The sequence below is a fragment of the Chiloscyllium plagiosum genome, chromosome 5 (genome assembly GCF_004010195.1).
Source record: "Chiloscyllium plagiosum isolate BGI_BamShark_2017 chromosome 5, ASM401019v2, whole genome shotgun sequence".
Classification (NCBI taxonomy): Eukaryota; Metazoa; Chordata; class Chondrichthyes; order Orectolobiformes; family Hemiscylliidae; genus Chiloscyllium; species Chiloscyllium plagiosum.
Window position 1 is genome coordinate 9,071,992 of NC_057714.1, and position 24,168 is coordinate 9,096,159.

Consider the following 24,168-nt stretch of genomic DNA (forward strand, 5'->3'; position numbering starts at 1 on the left):
CTGTCGGGGCAATATTACTATAGATCTTGTTTTCTACAGTGGGTATCTCAACCTGTTCGTTCCTGCACCTACTTTCCCATTGTGGCAGATCCCAAACCTTTCTCAGTTTGTGCAGCTCCTTGTACTGCTTTCTGTCAAATCTTTGAACTTTCACTTGTGGGAGCTAGTTCTCACTTATGATCACAACACCCCCATGCAATCTCATTTGCCCTTCCTACCAATAACTCATACAGTCTATCCAGTTGATTTATTTAGTGTAGCCCTTGCTCCTATCCAAGTGCTTGGTAACAAATCTGCCCATCCCTTCCTACACTGGAAACGATCACGATTAGTGATATGTGCACTGGTATAGACAGTTAGGAAGGTTTCTGTGATGTATTGGTAGTGTCCCTACCTCAGATGAAGACACCTGGATTCAAGTCCCATCTGCTCCAGAGTGTCTAATACCATCTCTTAACTGGTTGATTAGAAAAAAAAATCTGAAAAAAGGTCATTGGAAACACTGGTGACTATTAAGAGCAAATCTCTAAGTGACCAGCTTTGAGAGCCCATCTGCTTTCCTCAACTAGAGGAGGCATTTCCACTGGATACCTCATGTGACTCTGTAACGTGGGATAGGGCCCCAATAGACATGAAGGCTCAAGATTCTGATATTTAATGTGAGAAGGTCTGAATTAAGTCATTTCAAGGAAAATTAATTTTTGAAAAATAATCTTTCAAACAGGACAGCCAGGCCGATTTGATGCACCTGGTGGAGACAAAACTATCATGGGTTAGAGCCACAAAATTGATCTTCTTGATTCTGAATGTTTGCAGGCATTGTTTTGGGGCCTGTGCTCACAACAGACATCATTAATACTAAACTACTTTACAAATTTACTGCATCTTAACTTTTGAGCTGTGACCAAGCTACAAATCATTACCAAACTACAAACTAAGGTGGCTTGATTTCCACTTTGCATCATTGTGAAATACTTATTTCTACTCCTAAGACCTTCTATCGCTTCAAATCATCTTCCCTCTGCCCTCCATGCCTACAGGGCCAAAGATATTCAAAAATTGACCAAGCTGACAATCTGAATCACAGAAAACCTATGCTTAAAGGCCATCGCTTCAAAGGATTTTGTTTTACTCTCAATTCTTTTTGTGAAAAATAAATTTGCTTTTTTGCACCGGGGCACCTTGCTACTCAAGTGGCAATTGTGCCTCAGCTTGCACTATACTGGTTTGTGAATTAGTTTCTGGGTTGACAGCTCACTTCTGGGCTCTAGCACAAAAAAAAGGCATATTCTAGTATGGGAAATAATATTGCATTAGAGTTTTTAATGCATGAGACATTAAATGGAGTTGCTATGATCTTGAGAGATGATTTTGAAGACAGTTAAGAGTTGCCCCCCCTAGTCAACATTTATTCTTCAATTAACATTACAAAATGATAATCTGGTCAATATCAAAGTCAAATCACAGCAAAGTGATTTGACAAAGCCCTTTGAGACAGTCTAATCATCCTGAAAACTTCTATCAAAGTGTGTTCGTTTTTTTTGGGAAAAATAAGTAGTTAGTCAAAATCCAACAAACTTTTGCCATTTCATGCTTGTCCATTCTACTTTACCATTCCTTATATGACAGGGACCATTTATTCAGGATCACTAATATAACACATCACCTGCAACTTTCTTGCAGATTAGCAAAGTGCAAGAGAGCATGCTGGTGCAGAATTTCACCAGCTACCTTCATGTTAATGCCAATTGAAATGAAATGCATATCTGGAAAGTGTAAAATATTAGGCAGCGCCAATAATCTATCCTTGTACAAATCAGTACTTTGGTCTAATCAGTACTTTCATCTTCAGCTTGGGATACTTGATTATATGTCACAGGGTAAAAAGATCAAAATTTATACTCAAAAAGACAAAAATAGTTTTATTAAACATTTTCCCTCAGCAGTCAACAAGAAAGTGAAAACATTACAGAAGAAACTGGGCAGTACAAGTATTCAACAAAAACATTGCTTAAGTCTAAATTTATAAATAAAATAACTCAGATTTCAAAACCAACTTATGTATTGCAGAACTGGTCACATTGGAGAACAAACTGCTGCATTAGCTCAATATTCGAGCAGAATTGTTTTGACTGATTAGCTACTTCATGATCATATCATTTATAAGCTTGAACAGAGTCAACTTCACAATAGTTACAGGCTGTAATACACTAGTGACTGTCAAATGGCACTTAGCAACTTGATCAAGTACCTAAGTTTCAATTCAGCATTACAACAGCAAATTTATTGAATATGAAGTGCCTGATCAGTTTCTTGGTTGTTTAATCCATTCAAAAAAACCTGAGTTAATAGTAACTCCAGAGCAATAGTACATGGCTAATGATACTTTGAAACCACATTTCCATAAACTGCCAACAAAACATTACAGTAACATTAGAAATAGGATATAATTAAAATAATTAAAATAGCCATAATATGTTGCTAAGCCAAATATTCTGCAAGTTGGAAACTGACTGATCATTTGTCCAGATGTAGTCTTAATGTGTCATGTGTCCACTTGCAGTTCAGCTTTCTTAAATGTCAACAATATAAGCAAACAGGTTCATATCAAAGCGATTCAAATCGGGGTGACTGCAGTTTAATCGTGGATTTGAATGACAGATCGCAAACAAACTGTCCATTAACGTGCACAATTTTTCTGGCAAAACAGTCAAGGTAACCTTATTACTGTCAATAAAAGGACCAAAAATACATGTGATATTTATGCATTTAATCAATATATCCCAAGTAAATGTAACAAATGTTCTCAATGCATAAACCAGCCAGCTGAAATTCACCTTGCAGTCAAAGGGCATTAAACAGATGGTGAACTTGATATTTCGGGTGCAGATTTTAAAATTTGACAATAACAGTACTTCTGAACATGAATATGCAAAACCTTGCCAGAACTTCCTTTAAATTTACTGCACAGAGTTAATTTTCATCATCATCCGTGGAATAGGAATGCCATGTCAGCCTCTCCTCATAGAACGCAATCACAACCTGCGGACATTTAACATTTGCTTCCTTGGATGGAACCAGGTCTGCATCATCTGAATCCTTCCTAAAAAGGGGGCAAATAAGAAAGGTTTACATAAAATCGGTGAAACAAAACATCTAAAGGCAACTTTCTGAAATCAAGCTCCATTTAATTGAGCTATTCATACACTAAACTAAGTTGCAAACTGTTAATATCTGACAGTTCCCTCAGAATCCCTTTCTCATCACTGAGATTGAATTCACAATGTCACTTTTATCCTGGCTGCATGAATACCCAGACTCTGACAGAGCTCAGGTTCCCAGCATAAATTGGCAACTGTAATGGCACAAGCTACCCAAATAAAGAACTAAGTGCTGGAGTAATTTAACAGTTCTAGCACCATTTTAAAATGGAACAATAGTTAGTATTGAATACAATGTGACTGTTTCAGAAAGCAAATTGCATTTATACTTTGATGGCCAATTCAAAACACAAAGCATTCAAAGATGCTCTTTATATTACAAAGTTGTTTCACAAACAGGAAGTTAGAAACAAATCACCATCATGCTAATTCAGTACTTTTAGTCATTTTGCCTTAAAATCATGAATCCATAAAAGGCTCATTTATAAAATGATCACCTATTAGGTTATAATAAATGCAAAAAAGAACCTTTAAGTCTACTTGAAATTTTGTCATGGCATAACACCAGGTGAGCATAAGGCCTTGAACACAAAGCTGCCTGTTAAATGTCAAACAGATAAAAACACAACAAAACAGGAGAAGGATGCATTCATGTGAAGGCATCAGATAAGCTCACTAAAATCTTGCTAGACACACAAGAAAAATTGAATCACAAAGGTGAAGAATGGACAATCACAGGTTGCTTTTCTCCTATATTTGCTACAGATAGACCATCAGCAGAAATGTTAGGAGAAAAGTAACCTGTGACTGGAGGAGCAAGGTGAGCAGGAGTTAGCAAGGTTGAGGCTGGAGTGATTGGGGCTGCAGGTTCAGGAGCAAAGCCACAGACACCGGGGTCCTAACAATGACAGGGAAAAGAGGGGCTACAGACACTAAATGTTGTTGACCAACACCAGACTAATGAATTACTGACTCAATAGTGAAAGCACCCCAATGCAACTGAATTTCAAATACAGTTCATGGGAGAGAAGTGTGCATCCAAGACCACGACTTTGTATTTAAGAACAATTAAAAGGAAATGAGATCAGAGCTCAGAAAAGTGAACAGGCAATTTAGGTTAAGGATAGGTGAAATAGAGGTGTAGTGGTAAACATTTAATGGGACATTTCACAAAGCATTGAATAGATATGTTCCAGCAAATAGAAAAAATTCAAAGTCACAACTGCCACCTGTGGTTAAATAAAAGTCAAGGATAATATCAAACTCAAAGACAATTGTATAAAGGTAGGTGGCAGGTCAAAAGATTGGAAGGGGAAAGTGAGGACTGCAGATGCTGGAGATCAGAGTCGAGAGTGTGTTGCTGGGAAAGCACAGCAAATCAGGCAACATACGAGGAGGAGAATCAACATTTCGGGCATAAGCCTGATGAAGGGCTTATGCCAGAAATGTCGATTCTCCTGCTCCTTGGATGCTGCCTGACCTGCTGTGTTTTCCCAGCAACACACGAGGTCGGAAGATTAGATAGAATTTAAAATAAAAATCAAAGAATTACTGAGCTGTTGATATGAAAGGAAAATTAGAATACTTAATTAGAAAATCCAGTTAGCAAAAACAAACCAAACAGATAGGAAATGTTTCTTTTCATAGTCATAGAATCAAGAAGCATGGAAACAGGTCCTTCAGTCAAACCAGTCCATGCTGAACACTGGGTGCAACAGATGACATTGGATAGAGGTGCAGATGAATTTCTGACAGATGTGAAAGGATCCCTTGGGCCTTGAACAGAGGCAAGGGGAGTTGTGCGGGTGCAGGGTTTGTGCTTCCTGCTGTGGCAGGGAGTCACCCTGGGAACAGATGCAGCAGAGGAATTGGGAATAAAGGATAGCATTTTTACAGGAAGTAGGGTGGGAGGATGTAGTCTAGGTAGCTGTGAGAGTCGGTAGGCTTGTAGCATATGTCTGTGGTTAGTCGGTCGGTAGAGACTGTGACGGAGAGATCCAGGAAGGAGAGGGAGGTTGCTGAGATGGGCCAGGTGAATTTGAGGTCAGGGTGAAAGGTGTTGGTAAAGTTGATAAACTGTTCAACCTCCTCATGGGAGCACAAAGCTGCACCAATACAGTCAGTCATCGATGTAGCAGAGGAACAGGTGGTGGGGGAGGGGGGGGGGGGAGGAGGTGGTGCTGGTGTCACTGCGAAAGATGGACTGTTCTACATATCCGATAAACTGGCAGGCATAGCTGGGTCCCATGCAGGTGTCCATGGCTACACCTTTGGTTTAGAGGAAGTGGGAGGAGTGGAAGGAGAAGTTGTTGATGCTCCAAGCAACATCCTAGTAAATCTCTGCTGAACCCTCTCCAGCTTAATAATATCCTAAAACAGGGTGACAGTATTCCAGAAGAGGCCTCACCAACATCAAGAGGAGCCATACAAGCGGGAGAAGGAAATAGATGTGTGGTTGTGGTAGGTGACACAATAGTTAGCGAATATATACTGTTTTCTGCAGCCATGAGCAGGTGTACAGATGACTGTCTGGTGTTACCTACAACATAGTTAGAACTAAAAAGGAGATTTTGCTGAAAGACTTGGAACACTTATGACCTAAATTGGAAGGCAGAATCTCCAATGCAACAATCTCCAGATTACCATCAGCCTTGGGCAAACTAGCATAGGGTTTAAAAAAATGTCAAGGAGTTAAAGATTGGTATAGGTGGAATGGGTTTCAGTTCATGAGGCACTGACATCAGTACCGGGGTATAATTCTATTTAAAGTTAAAGCAAGCACTGACCCCATCGTGTTGGTCTTCACTAGAGGAGGATGTATGAATGACATCCAGAAAATAGCTATGAATTAGAAAATTGCAAGAAAGAAGAAGGAGGAGGAATGTAGACTACAATCACCAGGGAAGTATTACTGAGTAAACTGTTGGAACAGAGTTGACAAGTCCCCAAGTCGTGATGGATTTCATCCTTGTGTTTTATCAATAACCAATGAAATGGATGATACATATGTTTTGGAGAATTAAAACCAATTAGATTTAGAAAAGCTTCCTTTAGGTCGAAAACTAGCTTTGATCAAAAAAGGAAGGAGGTAGAAAGCAAGCAAATGCAGCCCAGTTAACTTATCTATGATAGACAAATGCTAGAAACTATTAGTAAAGGCATTATAATAGAACAGGAGGATAAACTTGATACAATTAAACTAAGCTAAAAGGATTTTGTCAAAGGGAAATCATTTATCATGTTTATTGGAGTGACCAATGGTATGGTAGCTAAATTTGCTGATGACATGAATAGGTAAGAATGACAGTTGTGAAGATGATATAAGGAGTCTACAAAGAGTCACTGATAGGTTGAGACAATGTGCAAAGGTTTGGCAAATGGATCACAATGTAGGAAAATGTGAAAGTGCCCATTTGGCAGGATGAATATAAGAACATTTAAATGCTGAGAGATTCTGGATCGCTGGCTTGCGGAAGGTTCGGAGTCTCCTTGTTCATGGATCACACATGGTGCAAGTACAAGTAATTAGGGAAACAAATAGAATGTTACCATTTATCACGAGAAGAAATATAACAGTAGGTAGATTATGTTTCAGTTACACAAGTTATTGGTGAGACCACATGTGCACAATACTGGTCACATTATTTAAGGACGTAAATAAGTTTGAGGCACTTCAGAGAAGATTTGCTCGACTATGACCTGGAATGAGAGGGTTGTCATTGAGAAATAATTGCATAGGCTATATTTGTGTCTTCTGGAATTTAGAAGAATAACAGGCACCTTGATTGAATTTTACTAGATTCAGAGGGGTCTTGACAGGAAAAATGTCAAGTGGAGGTTTCCTTTCATGGGAGAATCTAGAACTAGGAGTCACTATTTAAAAGTCAGGGGCCACTCATTTAAAACAGAGGTGGTGCTTACTGAAAACTGTGGCAGAAACTAAACCCTTATATTTTTTTAAGAGATGGTAGATGGGATTCTGGTTCAGAAAAGGCTGAAGCTTATCAGGGCCAGGTGGGAATGTGGATTTGATGTTACAATCAGATTAGCCATAATCTTAGTGCATAATGTAGGGAATAGGAGTAGGCCATCAAGGGGCTGAATGGCCTACTCCTATTCCTCATTTGTATGTTTGTATTTTATGCAAAATGGTTTAACTTGGAATGCATTGTCCAAAGCGTGGCATACAGGTAGACTGAATTGCGATGTTGAAAAAGGAAATGGACACACTTGAAGAGATGAAATTTGCAGAGATATGGGCCTGGCCAAATTGGTCCTATAATCAACTGCCATGAATATGTTGGGCCAAAATGCCTTCTTCAACATGTCTATGAATTGCAAGGCGCTTCATGATTTTTTAAGATGGAGATCATTTGTTCATTTCCCTTTGCTACATTCCTCCTGCCTTGTCCAGTCAAAATAACCCAGGTTCCCACTGTTTTCGCACACTGTACAAAAATACAATTCCCTAAAGTGCCTTGGGTTAGCTTCCTATTTAACAAGGAATGTTATAAATTCAAAATTTTTTTATTTGGTACAATTCTCCCTGCACCCCAAACAAGACAGGCAGGGGCAGAGAGGGCCCCAGCCCTGATTAGGAATAACCTATATCCCTGTGGAGATGTCAATTAATACTGTCGGCTTGAATATAAATTAACAGAGGATGGGGAGATAAAGGTGAAACCTTTGAAAGGAGCAAGGTGAGAGTAACAGACTTAAGAAAACATTGGCAGATTGGTGAAATGGGCTGATACAATTTAACAGAAATGGAGTGAAACACTTTGGTAGAATAAATGAACTGTGACAATAGAAACTAAATTATACAATACTGGAAAAGTAGGAAGAGAAATCTGGGGATTGCATAAAGTTTTTGAAGATTGAATTACATAAAGAACACATGGACGTATGAATTAGGAGTAAGAGGAGGTCATTTGGCCCAGCAGCCTGCTCTGCTTTTCAAAAAGATGATCTTGCAGCCTCCATTCCACATTCCTGCCCAACCCGAACAATCTTTGGACTTCAGTGAAGGATCTTAAAACAACATTTAGGACTGTGGCTTAATAAAGAGAGAGGCAGGGAGTATAAAAACAAGAAGTAGTGGTCAGCACAGTTTAAGTTTAGGGAGAATGTTGAGAAAACGCAGAGATGATTTACTGAAACATTATGAGAGAAGTAGGACTGCAGTTACATGCCAAGTCTAGAAAAGTTGTTGTTCTTAGACCCCAAAATGTTATTGGAAAATTTAATAAAGATCCTCTAAACTAAGAAACCATCATTAGATCAAATGGGAAACTGTTGAGGAGCCAGCATCCAAAGAAGAGACCAAAATAGGATATCGGTGGGTTGGACAATAAAAGTAATTGACAGGGAGAAGCTGAAGAAACATAGCAACAGGAGTAGGACATAACCCTGTATCTATTCCATCTCAGCAAATACATATCCTTTAACCAATACAGGGAAAATTGAATCATTACATTGCTGGGGCTATACTGTGCAAATTGCTTGCCATGCTTCATAAACAAAAGTATTTCTTAGGCTGTAAGTCACTAAGTAAGGACAAGCACTAAATTTCTTCATTCTCCTGAACTGAGTTTTCTTGCAAGTTTAGCATTCTATTCAAGTAAATTTGAGATGCTCTTGTAATACTGAATGGAACATACCACTAACACTAACTGTAGTAAGCTATTCTTGTAACTGCAGATTAATCTACACTGGAACTCTAGCATAATTTAAAATAAAAATCTTTACCATTTCATTAGAAACATCAATTCTCCGCTCGAGTCAGTTGCACCAATGATACGTTCTGGTTCTAATCCCCGTGCAAAACCTCTTGGTTGGTTGTCATTCTTTTAAAAAAAATATGTTATTTTATAATGCAAACATTAAAGTTATAGAAAACATGTATACACAGTTATGTTATGCTGATAAGGATCCTACAATGGCATACACTTTAAAATCAAGTGAATTTGTCACTAAGAGATATTTGGATAGCTGGCACACGAGGTAGTGATACAATGGATTGAATAAGAGAGTGAGCGAGCAGTAGCAGAGATTGATTCACAACTTAATTCATGCTATGCTGACCTGGATTGCAGATTCAGGTTTTTAAGTGGCTCACAAAAGGCAATGTATTTCAGTTCCCCTTGATCTCACCAATTTTGAAAACTGCCAACAGTTGTAAAAGGACATCAAAATACTGGAGACACTTATCATTCTGATTTCACCCTCCGACCTCACTTTTACTCACCATATTTAATCTTCCCCTTCAGCAAAACTGCACAACTTCTTACCTTCCCTTTATTAAAGTAATTATGCCCAAAGTCTACAACCTTAATTACTAACGTGACACCAAGCAGGAGGACATTGCTGCTGCAGCAGACCCTCATACTTACAGATGACTTCCTGACATTTGGCTGATTACGTTATTAAAGGGCTTATAGGGACCAAGTTTATCCAACAGCCCCAATGGCGAACTGCCCTCTACATGTCCACTGCTTTAAAAATCTGTTTTTATAATAATTCAAAAATGTCCTATTGCCATTAAGCCATAAGAAAACATTTAAACATCAACTATGAAGAAAATTCTCTTCAATAGCACATTCACAGACAAACTAAAATTGGAAAATTTCCAAGAAGTGCTTATACTGTTAATTAACTTTCCACCTGACTAGACATTGCATTTTTCTACTTGAATATGATCCTTATAACCATTCATTTCAGCATTTCTTATCATGCATCAACTGAAATCCATGCCACCTTTCTCAAACATTTCAATTAGTTTTTATGTATCAAGTGCCAATCAATTCTTTAATCTACACCTTCAAATTTAAGAAAACTTCTAACCATACTTAATCTTGCCAGGCAACTCCTAAACACACAGACCTTGCTATCGCAAGAGATCTCCACTTCCATGATCTCAAACAGACCACAGCCATTTCTGACCAGGTGTTCTTTACTACCCCATTCCCAGAATGATACCATTCATCCTTAGTAGCAGTAGGGGGTGTATATTTGTTGGAAGAACATTTGGCTGCACTTTTTAAATAGTCTGTGACATTAGAGTCATAGACATGCACAGCAATGGGAAAAGATGCCTCGATCCACAACTTGTCCATGCCGATCAGTTATCCTAACCTAATCTAGTCCTATTTTCCAACAGTTGAACCACATCCCTCAACCTTTCCACTTCATATACCCATCCAGATGTCTTTTAAATGTTGTAAGAGTGTACCAGCCTCCAACACTTCCTCTGGCAGCTCATTCTATCCACAACCACCCACTATGTGAAAAGGTTGCCCCTTGGATCTCTTTTATATTTTTCCCATCTAAACCTATACCCTCTAGTTCTGGACTCTCCCCACCTCAGGGAAAAAAGCTTGTCCATTTACCCTCTCCATGCCCCATATGATTTTATAAACCTCTATAAAAAGTCACCCCTCAGCCTCCGATGCTCCAGGAAAACAGTCCCAGCCTATTTAGCCTCTCTTTTTAGCTCAAACCTTCCAACCCAGGCAACATCCTTGTAAATCTTTTCTGAACCCTTTCAAGCTTCACAACATCCTTCCAATAGGAAACCAAAAGTGACCAAATCAATGTCCTGTATGGCCACAACATGAAGTCCCAAATCCTATAGTCAATGCACTGAACAATAAAGGAAAGCATATCAAACGCCTTCTTCACTATCCTATCTACCTGCGACTCTACTTTCAAGGAGCAATGAACCTGCACTCCAAGGTCTCTTTGTTCAGCAACACTCCCTAGGACCTTACCATTAAGTCCTGCCCTGATGTGCCTTTCCAAAATACAGCACTTCACATTTATCTAAATTAAACTCCATCTTCTTCCCACATGTTGACGATGACACCAGTAGTACTTCCTTGTACCTTTAAAAAGGTGTCATGAGATCTTATCAAGTGTTCGTGATCTTATAGTCAAGGGAATAGCAGCTGAATGGGGTGGAATTAAACTAATTAAATTGTGGCTATGGACAGGTTAAGTTTGGACATCGTAGGCAACAGTGAAATGAAAATCACAGGAGGATTCAGTAAAAGTGGGTGAGCAGAAGAGGGATGATTATTGCATGGTTGATCTCAATCGCAAAATCCATTGGCCTTTCTGTTCAAAGGTGAGGGAAGAACAGGAAAGCAATTTTGGGAGGTGTACAGAGCTTAAAAATGTGTTGCTGGAAAAGCGCAGCAGGTCAGGCAGCAAAGGAACAGGAGAATCGATGCTTCGGGCATAAGCCTTTCTTCCTGAACTCCAGCATCTGCAGTCCTCAATTTCTCCTCCTTGGGAGGCGTACAGTCAATTAAAAGAAGGTATATGGCCTATTGCACCATTCAATATGGCGAAAGCAGATCAGGTGATCATGGACTAGATCGGTTGTGTGCTCCAGTTTGAAAACCCCAGACTGAGGGAAGAAAAGAGAAACACCAGAGAAAAATATAAGAGAAGATCTTCAAAAGCAAAAGATGAACAAAGATCTAATATTCTTCTGTGGTATTCCTTTCTTTTCTTCCCTCTGGAGTTTTCAAACTGGAGCAAACAACCAATCAACTAGTCCATTATCACCCAATCTGCTTTTACCATGTTGAGTGGTGCATTAGGATCAGAATTAAAAGGGACACATACCTTTTAATTGACTGTACACCTCCCAAAATTCCTTTTCATTCTTCCCTCACCTTCAGACAGAAAAGGTTCCATGGATTTTGTTACTAAGATCAACCACTCAATAATCATTCCTCCTCTGCTCATCCACTTCTACTGAATCTTCAATTACTATGACTTTCATTTAATTTCACTGTTGCCTACCATGTTCAAACGTTAAACCTGTCCACATCCACAATTACTTGAATTCCATCCCATTCAGCTGCCATTCCCTTGACTGTGGGGTCACTAACATATGTGATCTTCTTATCAAATCACCTTTAAAAGAGCAAGGGAGTATTCTGGATGCTATAGTAAGGGAAATATGTTGACCAAGCAGATCTGCATATCATTTTTGCAATACTTTAAGTATAACATATTATGTAATTTCATTCCCCAATGAAATGTTGGATGCAGTCAGCTTCCTGGGATTTTCTATATACGTTAGGAGCTAATGATTTGTCCTTAAAATTTTCAACTTTTGCTGAGATTTTGTCATTTCGTACACCGAATATACGTCTCTACTTGCATTCTGTAGACTACCCTCATGACTCACTTCCTACTATATAAACAAAGCAAACAGATTCTTTTCATCTCCAAATGACCACAATATAGGAATCTCAATAATCCATCCTCTTCCTGAATTTTTAGACTAGATTACTTAGTGTGGAAACAGGCCCTTCGGCCCAACCTACCCTCTGAAGAGCAACCCACCCAGACCCATTCATTTTCCCCTTCACCTAACACTGTGGGCAATTTAGCATGGCCAATTCACCTAACCTGCACATTTTTGGACTGTGCGAGGAAACCGGAGCACCCGGAGGAAACCCACGCAGACACGGGGAGAATGTGCAAACTCACACAGACAGTTGCCTGAGGCGGGAACTGAACCCGGGTCTCTGGTGCTGTGAGGCAGCAGTGCTAACTACTGTGCCACCGTGCTGCCCACATCTGTGTAAGTGCACTAGCCCCTTCTAACAAAGGAACATCCAAAGAACTTGCACTGATTTTCTTTTTAGGTGGGGAGCAAAAACTGGCCCTCTACAAGAGGAGGATATATTGAGTAGTTAACAAGCTTGATCAAAAACTGGGAAGGTCATAAATGAAGGATGTGGGAAAGCAGAGCAGTCTAGAGAGGAAATTTTAGAGTGTGGGATCCAAGAACTCGGCAACAGAAATTAAGTTTCAAAAGACACATCCTATTAGCAATCATAGGAATATGACCCATTTCTAGATATTGTCTTAAGATGTCCAGCCATATTCCACAATAATTTCTTGTGGAAATTTCTTGTGGAAAAGCCATTGGCTTTTCCTTCCAAAAATCAGGAAAACTAAACTTCTAACTTGGCATTCATAAACATTAAGCCACCTGGAGTACATACTCAAACTGAACCAGTCCTGGCAAAACTTTGGCATCTTTGATCCTTAACTATAAAGCCATTTATCACATCCATCACTGCATATGCTTATTTCCATCTCAGCACTAGTAGCACCTCATTGTGTAAGCAACTGAGACAGTCATTATGAAATAAATTATAAAATTTTACCATGTGATCATAATCGTCTTCACCAATTGGGAGTCCAGCCCCAACACATCAAGCTGAAAACTGGTACTCTCAGGTAATCCCATTATCTTAACCAGTCCTCAAACTTCCCTCTATCTCCCAATCACAGCATTATATTCTTCCTCAGACCTTATAAACCTTCCCAAAGACCACCTCCTCTGCAGGCTTAGAGCACTTTAATGGTTTCCACCTCTTTATGCCTTTTATTTAAAATTAATTTTAAAAAAAATGAAGAGGTTCTCCATAAATGCATAGATATTTTCAAACCAAGCTGTTCAGATGTCCTACTACACATATGCAATGGATGGAACTTGAACCTGGGTCTCCTGAGCCAGAATAGGGATTTAATCATTGTGCCAGAAGAATCCTTATAATTGCATGTTTTTTTTCCAGAAATTAACTTATTTTTCTAATCAACCTGTTCATAGATGTTATTACACACCTCTGGAACAGGTGAGACGTAAACTCAGGCCACCTGGTCCAGGGGTAGGGACACTGGCGTGTGCTACAAGGCAGTCCTAAACATATCCACTGACAATCAAATTTATTAAAAGCACCTGGACTAATGTAGGAAATTAAATAAAATGTGACAATTTTTAAAAGGTTATCATAGTTCAGAATAACAATTGAATTGCCTCCCCAAGTGTTTTTTTTGGAATCTCAAATGTGAAAATGCTAGCAGCCCCTGAAAATTCTACTCACCAAGTTACTTCCATTTGCAATATATCAAATTTATTGCTAGGTTAAGGTGTCAGGCAGGTGGCAATTTGATTTAAATTGACAGTAGACTCATGACCTGAATTTACACCATCTGCTACATCCTTCCTAATTGACTCATTCTCATTGCTCAGGTGGAATGGGAATAAGCAAATGATTAAAGCCCCAAAAGCATTGAGACAAGCTACTTTTAACATGTGAAGCAACTGCACACAACTAGCGGCCAGGGAACAATGCTCTTGCTTGACTTCTAATGCGAGAAATAGTGCAGCAAAAATCAGATATCATCTTTGGTTTCTGTTGTTTTGCTAGACTTTTGTTTTGCACAGCCTTGTTGTAAAGTAAATAAAAGCTGCTTCAGCTGAAATAGTGCCGGAAACATCAACCTGAAGACAATGGCTTACTGGATCCTTTTTCTTTTTTGACTTGTTTTCTTCACCCTCATTTTCAGAGACAGACTTTCTTTTGAATCCATCGGTACGCTCCTTGGTAGCCTTTTGGGAATCCAGAAACTCCTGAATCAACTCTGGGCAATCTAAATTGTCCTCCGGCTCCCACGTATTGTCAGCACTGAAATAAGTTCATATCAAAACGGAATTAAATCAGTGTTTAGTCAGAATACTCCATTTAACATAACCAGGACCCATCCTAATAAAAATCAGCCCAAGAAGGAAAGCACTAAACACATGACTACACATAGCATGAGAATATTTACACACGAGCAAATCTTTTCTTGACACGTGACACTAGCTCTTCCTAAGTAGGCAATGTAAAAAGTGGATACAAGAAAAAGGCAAGAAGTAAATCCTATTCATTGCACATGTTTTTAATGAATAAAATCACTAGTTTGAATTATATGAACTTTACAACTAACTGGCAATAACCCTTATCCTCAGCAACCACAGCACAAAATGTTAAACTTCTTATTGAATAATACCGCAAAAAGGAGCTGACCAAATGCCAATTCAATTTTTAAAAATTGAAATAGCATTCCGGAGTCAATAACAAATTCTGTAATGTTCCAAATAAAGTAGTTTATTTGTTAGACGGCATGGGTTTACAGCATGATCTTGCTTTCTTTCCTTAGTCTTTATAAGATGTTATTTATGGAACTGCAATGGAAATTCATTTAACAACGTACAGATGAACAAATTTACAAGCAAAGCTCAAGTTTGTCAACATTAATCTCTACTGAAATTTAGGATTACTCAAATTCAACCCACAGCAGGAATTATGCTGCTAGGTGGTTTGGATCACAGTATTCTCCATGCTATACTGTAAATACAGCACAAGAACTGATCAAGCATGAATCATGCTGCATACCAACACACCAAATATACATATACCCAGTATTTGCTGAGAGTTGAGGAATACAAGCTAAGAGTCAGTCTCAAGATTAGATGATACAGCTCTGGTATCACGTTAGCAGATGAGAAGGAATGGCTGAGCAGTCTTTGAGCACAGTGCTGCAACTTAAGTGTCAACGCAATCAGCTCAATTATTCAATGCTACCAACACAAACATGATACCTGTTAACTGTTGTAACTGGATTATGTGCACAACTCAAACCAAATACTTAACTTTTGACAACTGATGGATGCTTAAAACAACGCAAGAAATTAAAAATAACTTTTGAGAAGTAGCAAATCATAACTTTTGTGAGCACTTGCTTGTTGTTCTCAGCACTGTGGACTCTGCCCCAACACAAAAGGAATGGATTTCACAGCACCAGATGCTACAGCATATAGTAAAATTTCTTTCACATAAAACAAATGACATACACACTTCTATGCCCATTGATTCAGATGGGGAGTCTGAAGCCAAATAGAAGCGATTTCACCAAATTTAATGGTGCCTGTAGAATATCAGCAACATTATGGCAGCCATTTAACTGTGTTATTGAATACACTTTGATTTTAAAATCAGGATTTGGCGGACAATTACATTTCAACAGAAAAATAAATGCACCATCTAACACAAACAGAAACGAGTGAGAAAAGTCACGAAATAGGCTGCCTGTGCAGTAAAACTTCTTACTCTGTAAAACCTTTCCATTTCAAAAGGTATTCAACCCTTCCTTGTACAACTCGTCTGTCTAACACTCTTTCGACAATATATTCTTCAGGTTGAACATCTTCAGATTTTTTTGTCTTGCTACCTTGCTTCTTTCCCATTTTGGCTGAAAAAAATAAGACATGATAAAGCACAAAATAGTATTTACAAATTGATTTGAGAACTAACAATGAAATTTAGAAATAAATGATAAATCAAAACAAGTAATACCTGATTAGTCTCAATTCCCCATGCTCACTTCGTATCTTACAATCAAGTCCAAGTTAAGGCCAGCATTTCAGTTTCAAAACAAACTGGTTTTCCCCCATTATCAGATGTTCCACTGAATGAATCATGTGCTATTCATGATGGCTACTGGTACAAAAGTGAGCCAATAATACAAGTTTGAAATGTTTCATTTAGTGGACCAGCCAAAATTTGATATATCCTTGATGTAGGGTTGACCAGCACCAGAACCCAAGTTCACGCATTGCAGTTGTTAAGTCCTATAGCCAAATGCTTTTACATGTTTAAATGCAAATACAGGCTTGCAGGTATATTGCAGTACACGCATCTCCAAGAACATGATCAAGGCACATATCAATTGAAGAGGCTGTACAAGGAGATTTTGTAGTTGGCAAAAAAGGCCAACTAAGCTAAGATGTCCTTTTCATTCAAAGCATCCGTTAATTGAAATTTGACACTATAGATTTTTACATCCATCTTTTCCAAGGTATTTCTAAATATTCATATGGCTTCACAAAAATCAGAAATCTGTGGCACAAAAAGAAGCCTTTCTTCCAAATATGTCCATCCATTCTAATCCCACTTTCCAACTATGGGTTCACACTCCTGCAGGTTACAGCCCTCAAATGCATTTTCATGTACTTTTGAAATGTTGAGGTTTTCTTCCTCAATTGATCTGATTGGGATGATGCATCATTTTCAACTGCACTGCCTTGACACACTAAATATTGCAACCAAAGTCTGCTATCCTCAAAACGTGTCCATGTTTATAAATGTTGTTGTTTTTCCAAATAAAATTCTTAACAAAAGTCTTTTCTCCAACCCAAAGTGAAATATGGCCAATTGAAATTGAAGTAATCACAAGGTACCTGAGTAATTTTAAAGTGGCATCAATACCATACCCCTCTTTACCAATTACCCAATTAAGTGCCTCAAATGAAAAGTGCACTATTACAATATGGCAATAAAACTAAAATATTTAAAAGCTAATACCTTAAATTGCAAACAATTAAAGTCTGTGGAGCATTGTAATTTGGAAGCTTTAAAAAAATGCTGTATTAAAAGCCATATGGAGCATGGTAATGTGGAGGCTTTAAAAAAAGCTGCATAACCTGATTTAAAAAAATTGCAATCAATCTTTCTAATAAAGGCTCAAATTAGAAGTGCAGAACTCCTACCAATTTTATAGTTTTTTTTTTAAGAAAAGATACATATTATATGTATACCTTGGGTTACTGGTGCTCTTTGCAAAATATCTTGGGATACACCACTAACAAGTCATTACTTATCCTTACTACTACTTACCATGAAATGCCAATGATATGCAAGAGAGTCCAGAATTAAGTGCTGAGTCAACTCCATAAAAGATAATGAATCAGTTCAATTTTTAAAACAAAAATTGTGCTGGCCAAGAACCAAATTTATTGAATTCAATTTCCCTATTTGTCATGGTGGAATTTGAATTCAACTTTTGGCTTAGCAGTTGAGTACTTAACCAGTAAGTTACTCTACTGCCAAATCTTCTCCTTTCACTCATCCACATAAATTATAAACTGAAACACAAGGTGAACAGAAGAGAACACGGATCCTCAAAGACGTTGGTTTCTAACAGTTCCCCAGAAGGACTGACATTCAAGGCTCACTTTCAACTTTTTTTTTGAAACACTTCAAATGGAAAAACCAATTTGAGAATTTTCTAAAACTGCATAACTGGTTAAGTTACACCAAAGTCTGTACCACTTTCTATGCTAACCATCACCATGTCAAAATTTCAGAAGGCTTATTTAAAACAGAATGCAAAACAAGTGAGTGGAGGTCAGACGGCAAAAATTAAACACTATGAAAATTGAAATGTGAAGTTATCAAATCTTGAATGTATATCTAACAAATAGATTAATGTAATATTGGAAGCGTCCCAGTGTGGCTCAGAAATCATAACATGCATTCAAATATTCAGAATGCAAGTCGAGTGGAAAAGGAATAATGTCAGAACAAGAAAAGAGCAATGACTTGTGTTAGTTGCTGCTGGGTTTAAAAATTGGAGGCAAAATGTACAACTAGTTCAGATTCACCATCAATGCAGCAAGTCAGATGTTTTCATATGAACACCATGGAGCTGTTAGTGACCTAAAGAGTGTTCCAACAGAAATTTTAGTGAAATGGCACAAAAGTTTGGATGTAAAGCCCAAGTTTCTTTAAATGTCGATTTCTTTTGAGCTTCTGCACCAAAAATGGAAATGTCATCCTTGTAATTATTTCAGAACTTCTTGAAAAATCCAGACCCAATGGCAACTTTGAACTCTTCTGGAGATGGGAAACTGAAGGGGAAAGTTTGAAAACCTCCCTACAGATGAGCAAAATCCAATCTGTCACAGTTAACAGTTCATAGAATCCCTACAGTGTGGAAACAGACTCTTCAGCCCAACAAGTCCATACCGACCTCCGAAGAGAGGCCCATCTAGACCCATTCCCCTACTACTCTATGCACCAGACTAATGCACCTAATCTGCACATCCCTGAACACCATGAGCAATTTAGCATTGCCAGTTCACCCAACCAGTACATCTTGATTGTAGAAGGAAACCCATGGAGACATGGGGAGAATATGCAAACTCCACACAGGTAGTCACCCAATGCGGAATCGAACCTGAGTCCCAATGCTGTGAGGCAACAGTGCTAAACACCAAGTCACCGTGCTGCCCCAAAGTTCTACGCACAAAGACACGGATAACAGAAAACAGTCAACTTGCAGATGCGCTTTGCTGGCTAGCTTTGATTATAAAGCTAAAGCTAGAATAAAATATTGGAAAATCAAAGGCTGTGAAATATATGTGCTGGCTCTTGAAAAGTGCCAGTGCCAGCCTCAAACTTACCATTTTGACAGATTTTAAGACAAGCCCATTTATGGAGCAAAAGGAAAGTGGGAGATATTGCTTTCTTAGGGAAATTCAGCTTTAAATCAGGGAAAGACTGTTAGATATGACCTTTCGCGAGCTTTTAAAACAAAAAGATTGTTGAACAATTTTATTGCTTTGTAAATCTATTACATCCATTCTATATCACCTGAGGTAGTTAAAATTACTAATGGAAAAAAAGACAAGAATTAGAGCGGGGTGAAAAGTCAAGAGTCCACAGTTACTCTCACAGCAGTTACTATCAAAAACTGAGCTAATGTATGCAGATTTCAGCCAGTTCAGAGATACTACCCACACTTTGATTTCACACTTTTTGATACTAAGTGGCATTTTCATCTTAACAATCTTTCTTAGATTTACCAAACTCTCATAAGCAAAGGAGATTGTCTAACCTACTGAACTAAGATTCCAAATGCAATTTCGTTTTATGTTTAAGCCACTATGTTAGCACATTTGCTTGGTTAAGAACTACGCAAACAGGAAAGACGATCCTTCAAATTCAAACTCTCTTGTGCTAAGTATTGCAAGTTTCCAGGTAGTGTCCCTGGGCTAAGGGGAAAATCTGATCATAGTGTCAAATACTGATTTTTTTTAAACTCCTGCTGCTAGTAGGAATGCATAGAGACATTAAACATTCTCACTGAAGAGTTTTCCTTTTTCTAGGATATCCCAACCAGTTTTAAAAGTTAAAACTTATTTTGCAAACTCAGTATAAAAGTGACTAAGAAAGAACTTGCTGCATTTTACCTTTCAATAGTTAAAAAGCCTGGTCCTCTCCTTACCGTTTAAAAATCAAATGGATAAAACACTAAATGTCCTATTACTGCTCAAGTATCACACACACAATGAGTGAAAATAATCTTGGCGACCAGTTAACTTTTTGAAAATGGCCAAGAGATTTCTTCACTATCTCAATACAATCAAATTGCTGAGCCAGACAAATCAGATGCCCAAGGATAAAAGTGCATTCAGACAGCCAACACTAATTTGGAAACAAGAAGACATGACTGGTTTCAATGCCTTTGGCTTAAGAGGGAAAAAAAAGCACAAGGCCTTAACTACCTAAAAGGGATACATGTGCATATAATTTTGTTCTTTGTTAATAATAAAGTTTGGCTACAAAACAATAAGGATCACACAAATGTCTGGGCAAGACATCGGAAAGCATTTTAGAATCTGAAATCCAGCAATACAGGGATTGGGAAGAGGGGAGAAAATGTAAAAATTGTGTCAGAATTTATACTCTTGCAGGCTACCCTGAAATCAAAGTATCACTACAGTGCTATTAAGAGGCGTCACATTGTCACTAATGATTAAACCCTACAGAAGGTATCACTGTTGTTGAAATGCTTCAGTTTTAAAATTAATTTAAACTGGGTTGTAAAAGAATTGGAAATAAAATAAGTTTATTTGCCCTCTAACTAGCAAAAAGTGTGACAATGGAAAAATGTTTAGTGCTGGCTTGTCAACAGTTGATTCATATCAAAAAGTATGATTATTCAACTGCCATTCCCATTTTACAAAGTTACAGTAAAAAAAATTTAAATTATTAATCACACTTGGGGGGGAAAAGAGGAGATCGAATCTAATCTTGCTGTGAAACATACAACTTATAAAATACACAAATCTAAAACTTCAGGCTTCCATTAAGCACAAAGCGTTCTTTTTGACTACAATTTGGAACTTCACAGTACAAAAAAATGGAGATTAAAATGGGAAAGTGGAGAAGAGTTGCAGTTCTGAATTCAGAGCTGTATCTGTTTAAAATGATCCAAAGATACACTTTTCAAAGGAGATAACAGAGGAATGGGTGGCATCTCTAAGCCAGAAACCTTAGCTTCAATGCTCTCACCAGAATTTAAATGACTAAGAAAGGAGTACTGTCATCATAAAATGGCCAAACGGGTCGAGTGTCAACCTGTAAAATTACTCCAGAGGGTATATTAGCTCAGTTGGTTGGATAGCTGGTTTGCGATACAGTGACACCATTGTTGTATTTCCACATCAGTTGATGTCAGAGGCATGGTGACTCTCAAGCTAAACTCACCAGTCATCTTTCTCTAATGAGGAAGCGGCCCTATGGTCCTCTGGGACATTGGCAGCTTTACGTGCTGAAATCCCAGTAAGCGTACACCAATATCAGTAAGAATGGCAAAGATTCCTAGTCAGCCATGTGATGGCAAGAACTTTGGAGCCTCTACCATCATGTCTATCATCCACACCTCCAAACTAAAACATGCACATGGAAGTGCACTTTATCATAACAGCCCAAACGTGGAGAGAACTGTAATGTACCACCACATTCCAGAAGTTGCTCTATCAAGATAGAAGTTCTGAGAGCATATCTGCAGAAGCTTGCAACTTCAGATAATCATTTCACAAGATGTTTTTGTTACACACATATTGCTACAAGGAACCACACCAAGCATATTTAGGCTCCAATAACAAATCTAGTACATAATTGAGCATTTTTTTTCCTAACTCCACTAAACACATCCATGATATTCCCCACTTACTAGCTCTATGCAGGGTCCTGAATCAGCTGCTGACTATGAGAATTTGAAGTTTTTTTTGTTTAATTTCAGCAGATCCTTAATTCACAAATATAAAAATCTGCCATTTTGTAATTTAAAAAAATCAATCAACATCACAAGTGGCACAATAACTATCTTCTGAATAGTATCAATTGTGTGTTGAAAAGTCAGTGTCCCAAGATAAATAGTTAACCTCATTCTGTGATCAGAATGGCAGACCTGGGACCAGAACAGGAACTCTGATTTTCATTGTTTGGGGCCTGGGAGTTTATGAACAAATTTTATTCATTAATTTAAATATAGTTAATGGTTAAGTACTGTAAATGGGATATAACATGATGCATTTTCTTTTTATTATTTGTAAACATGGATTAACTCACTAGTAGAAACAAGGCTAATAGGAGAAAAAAAGGAATCTTCAACCGTGGTCATCTTCTACTTTGTATCCGCCTACACAAGCCCCTAGGAAAAAATAATCAGCAATTGCTCATATGTATAAAGTCAGCATGTCAAACATTTACATTTTGGAGTAAAGATGATAGCAACTATTTTAAAACTTGTTTAAATTGTAAATATAAAGTAATAGAAAAGGGATACATAGTGCAAGATGGCAAAGGTTATAGCAACCTAATCTCTGATCAATCAATTGAATACAAACATTGCAAAAGTAAAAAACACAAACCAATTCCCAATGTAATTACTTGCTCCTGTCATGTAGCATTTGGTTCAAAATACAGAAGTGTCTAATAAAGCTTAACTGTTTTAAAAATCTCAAACTTCTAAGCCAAATTTTTTTTTTAATTAAAACTACTGCAATAATAAAAAAGTAGAGAAAACATTAAACTTTTTGTTGATCCCCTTATTTAAACTTGTAAGCATTATTACAACTACCATGTCAATTGAAAAAGTGTGTTATGGCTTACTGCTCTTAATCTTTGAATTCAAAATTATCTAACATATAAAGAACATCTAACATTAAGACCCACTAATTCACCATTTTACTTCTTCCTAGTTATATTTCCCCTCAAGTCAACGACCAAACTAAAAGAAACTGACAGTGGCAAATAATCTTCTCAATGAAAAATAAAGAATGCGCAGTTCGTAAGAATTCTAAGCTTCAAGTCCTGATTTTCCACAATGATTCTGTTAAATCACAAAAAGTGCTAGTTACAAACATAACAAATCACCGATATTTACAGTATTAAAAAAAAGACTTCCGCAATTAAGGAATTACAATCTCATCTAAATTGCCTTTTAACTCATCTACCTCATAACCTTTTATAAATAACCCCACACAGAAACATCGACAAAAGATAAAATCCAAAGCAGTTGTTGAGTTAACAAAAAAATTGACGTAAATCCCTTAGATCCTGAACCAAAGAAGGTGCAATTTTTTTTCAGTCTCCAGGTTGAAACCCAACCTCGCTATACCCACCCTTCCCCCAAGCCAAAAGAACACGCAGAGAGTTCACAAGTCCGAGAAACCTTTACTCCACGACCAAAACAAATGAACCACGGCCTCCTCTAATAATTAAATTAACTTCCGTTAGCTCCAGACACTGGCCGCGAGTTTGCGGCCTACGCAATCTTGGTGTGCTCCACTCGATTGAGATGGAAGTTTTAAAAAAAAAATCAGCTTGTTGGGTAATTAATCTCGGGCTGCTCTGCAGAGCTGCCAGGCCCACACTCCGCGCTGAAGAGGAGTCACCGGATGGGAGTAAAACAGTGAAGCACTAATCGGCTGGCGAGCTACCTACTGCCTGCCCTACCTGCCCAATTCAGTCCTGATGTGCTCCGAAGGCTGTTCCAGACTGCCCTCCCTCTCTCTCTCTCTCCCCCTTTTTTTTCCTTTCTCACTCTCTCTTCCTTCCTTCCTTCCTTTCTTTCTCTCACTCCCTCTCTCTCCGCTTCACTCAGTCCCGCCAAAAACACGCTCTGACATAGCGCGCTTGCGCACACCTCCGACCGGCACACCCTCCTTTTTTTGTAAAATTTATCAAATAACCTGACATCAGCTATTCACGAATATGCGTTGGCTGGACAGAGAATGAAACCTTTGAAATCGAATAAAAATCCTTATCGAAAGACTAAACATTTGCGAGGGCTCGCGCCCGTCACGTGACCAAGAATAATCCCCCTTTGGTAATTATTATCGCAAATTATATCAAACTATTGAGCGGGATTTTGAGTGGAAAATATACAACGTGTTACGAAACACAAATGTCTGTGAATTTTTTTTTAAATTCGATTTTAAAAAATAAGTTGCGTCATACCCGAAGCCGTTTCGGCTTTTTCCGTCAGAAGTCCTATGTGGCGTAATTATTGTGTTCAA

At 38.1% G+C, this 24,168-nt stretch overlaps 1 protein-coding gene across 5 annotated transcripts; it reads right to left on the minus strand.

Moving 5' to 3' along the window:
* Nucleotides 1-1,895: 1,895 nt before the first annotated feature.
* On the minus strand, nucleotides 1,896-23,727 carry LOC122549707 (chromobox protein homolog 3-like). 5 transcript variants are annotated; one of them, XM_043689580.1, is made up of 6 exons: nucleotides 23,606-23,726; nucleotides 22,217-22,298; nucleotides 16,127-16,268; nucleotides 14,494-14,659; nucleotides 8,910-9,007; nucleotides 1,896-3,103 (listed from the first exon to the last, which is right to left on the minus strand). In XM_043689580.1, the coding sequence occupies exons 2-6, from the start codon at nucleotides 22,266-22,268 to the stop codon at nucleotides 2,974-2,976; spliced, it is 588 nt and encodes a 195-aa protein (XP_043545515.1). In that variant the 5' UTR covers nucleotides 22,269-22,298; nucleotides 23,606-23,726; the 3' UTR covers nucleotides 1,896-2,973. The 5 variants fall into 5 exon arrangements, with proteins under 5 accessions (XP_043545515.1, XP_043545516.1, XP_043545517.1 ...); XM_043689581.1 differs by lacking the exon at nucleotides 23,606-23,726 and adding an exon at nucleotides 23,322-23,577; XM_043689582.1 differs by lacking the exon at nucleotides 23,606-23,726 and adding an exon at nucleotides 22,760-23,088.
* Nucleotides 23,728-24,168: the final 441 nt, after the last annotated feature.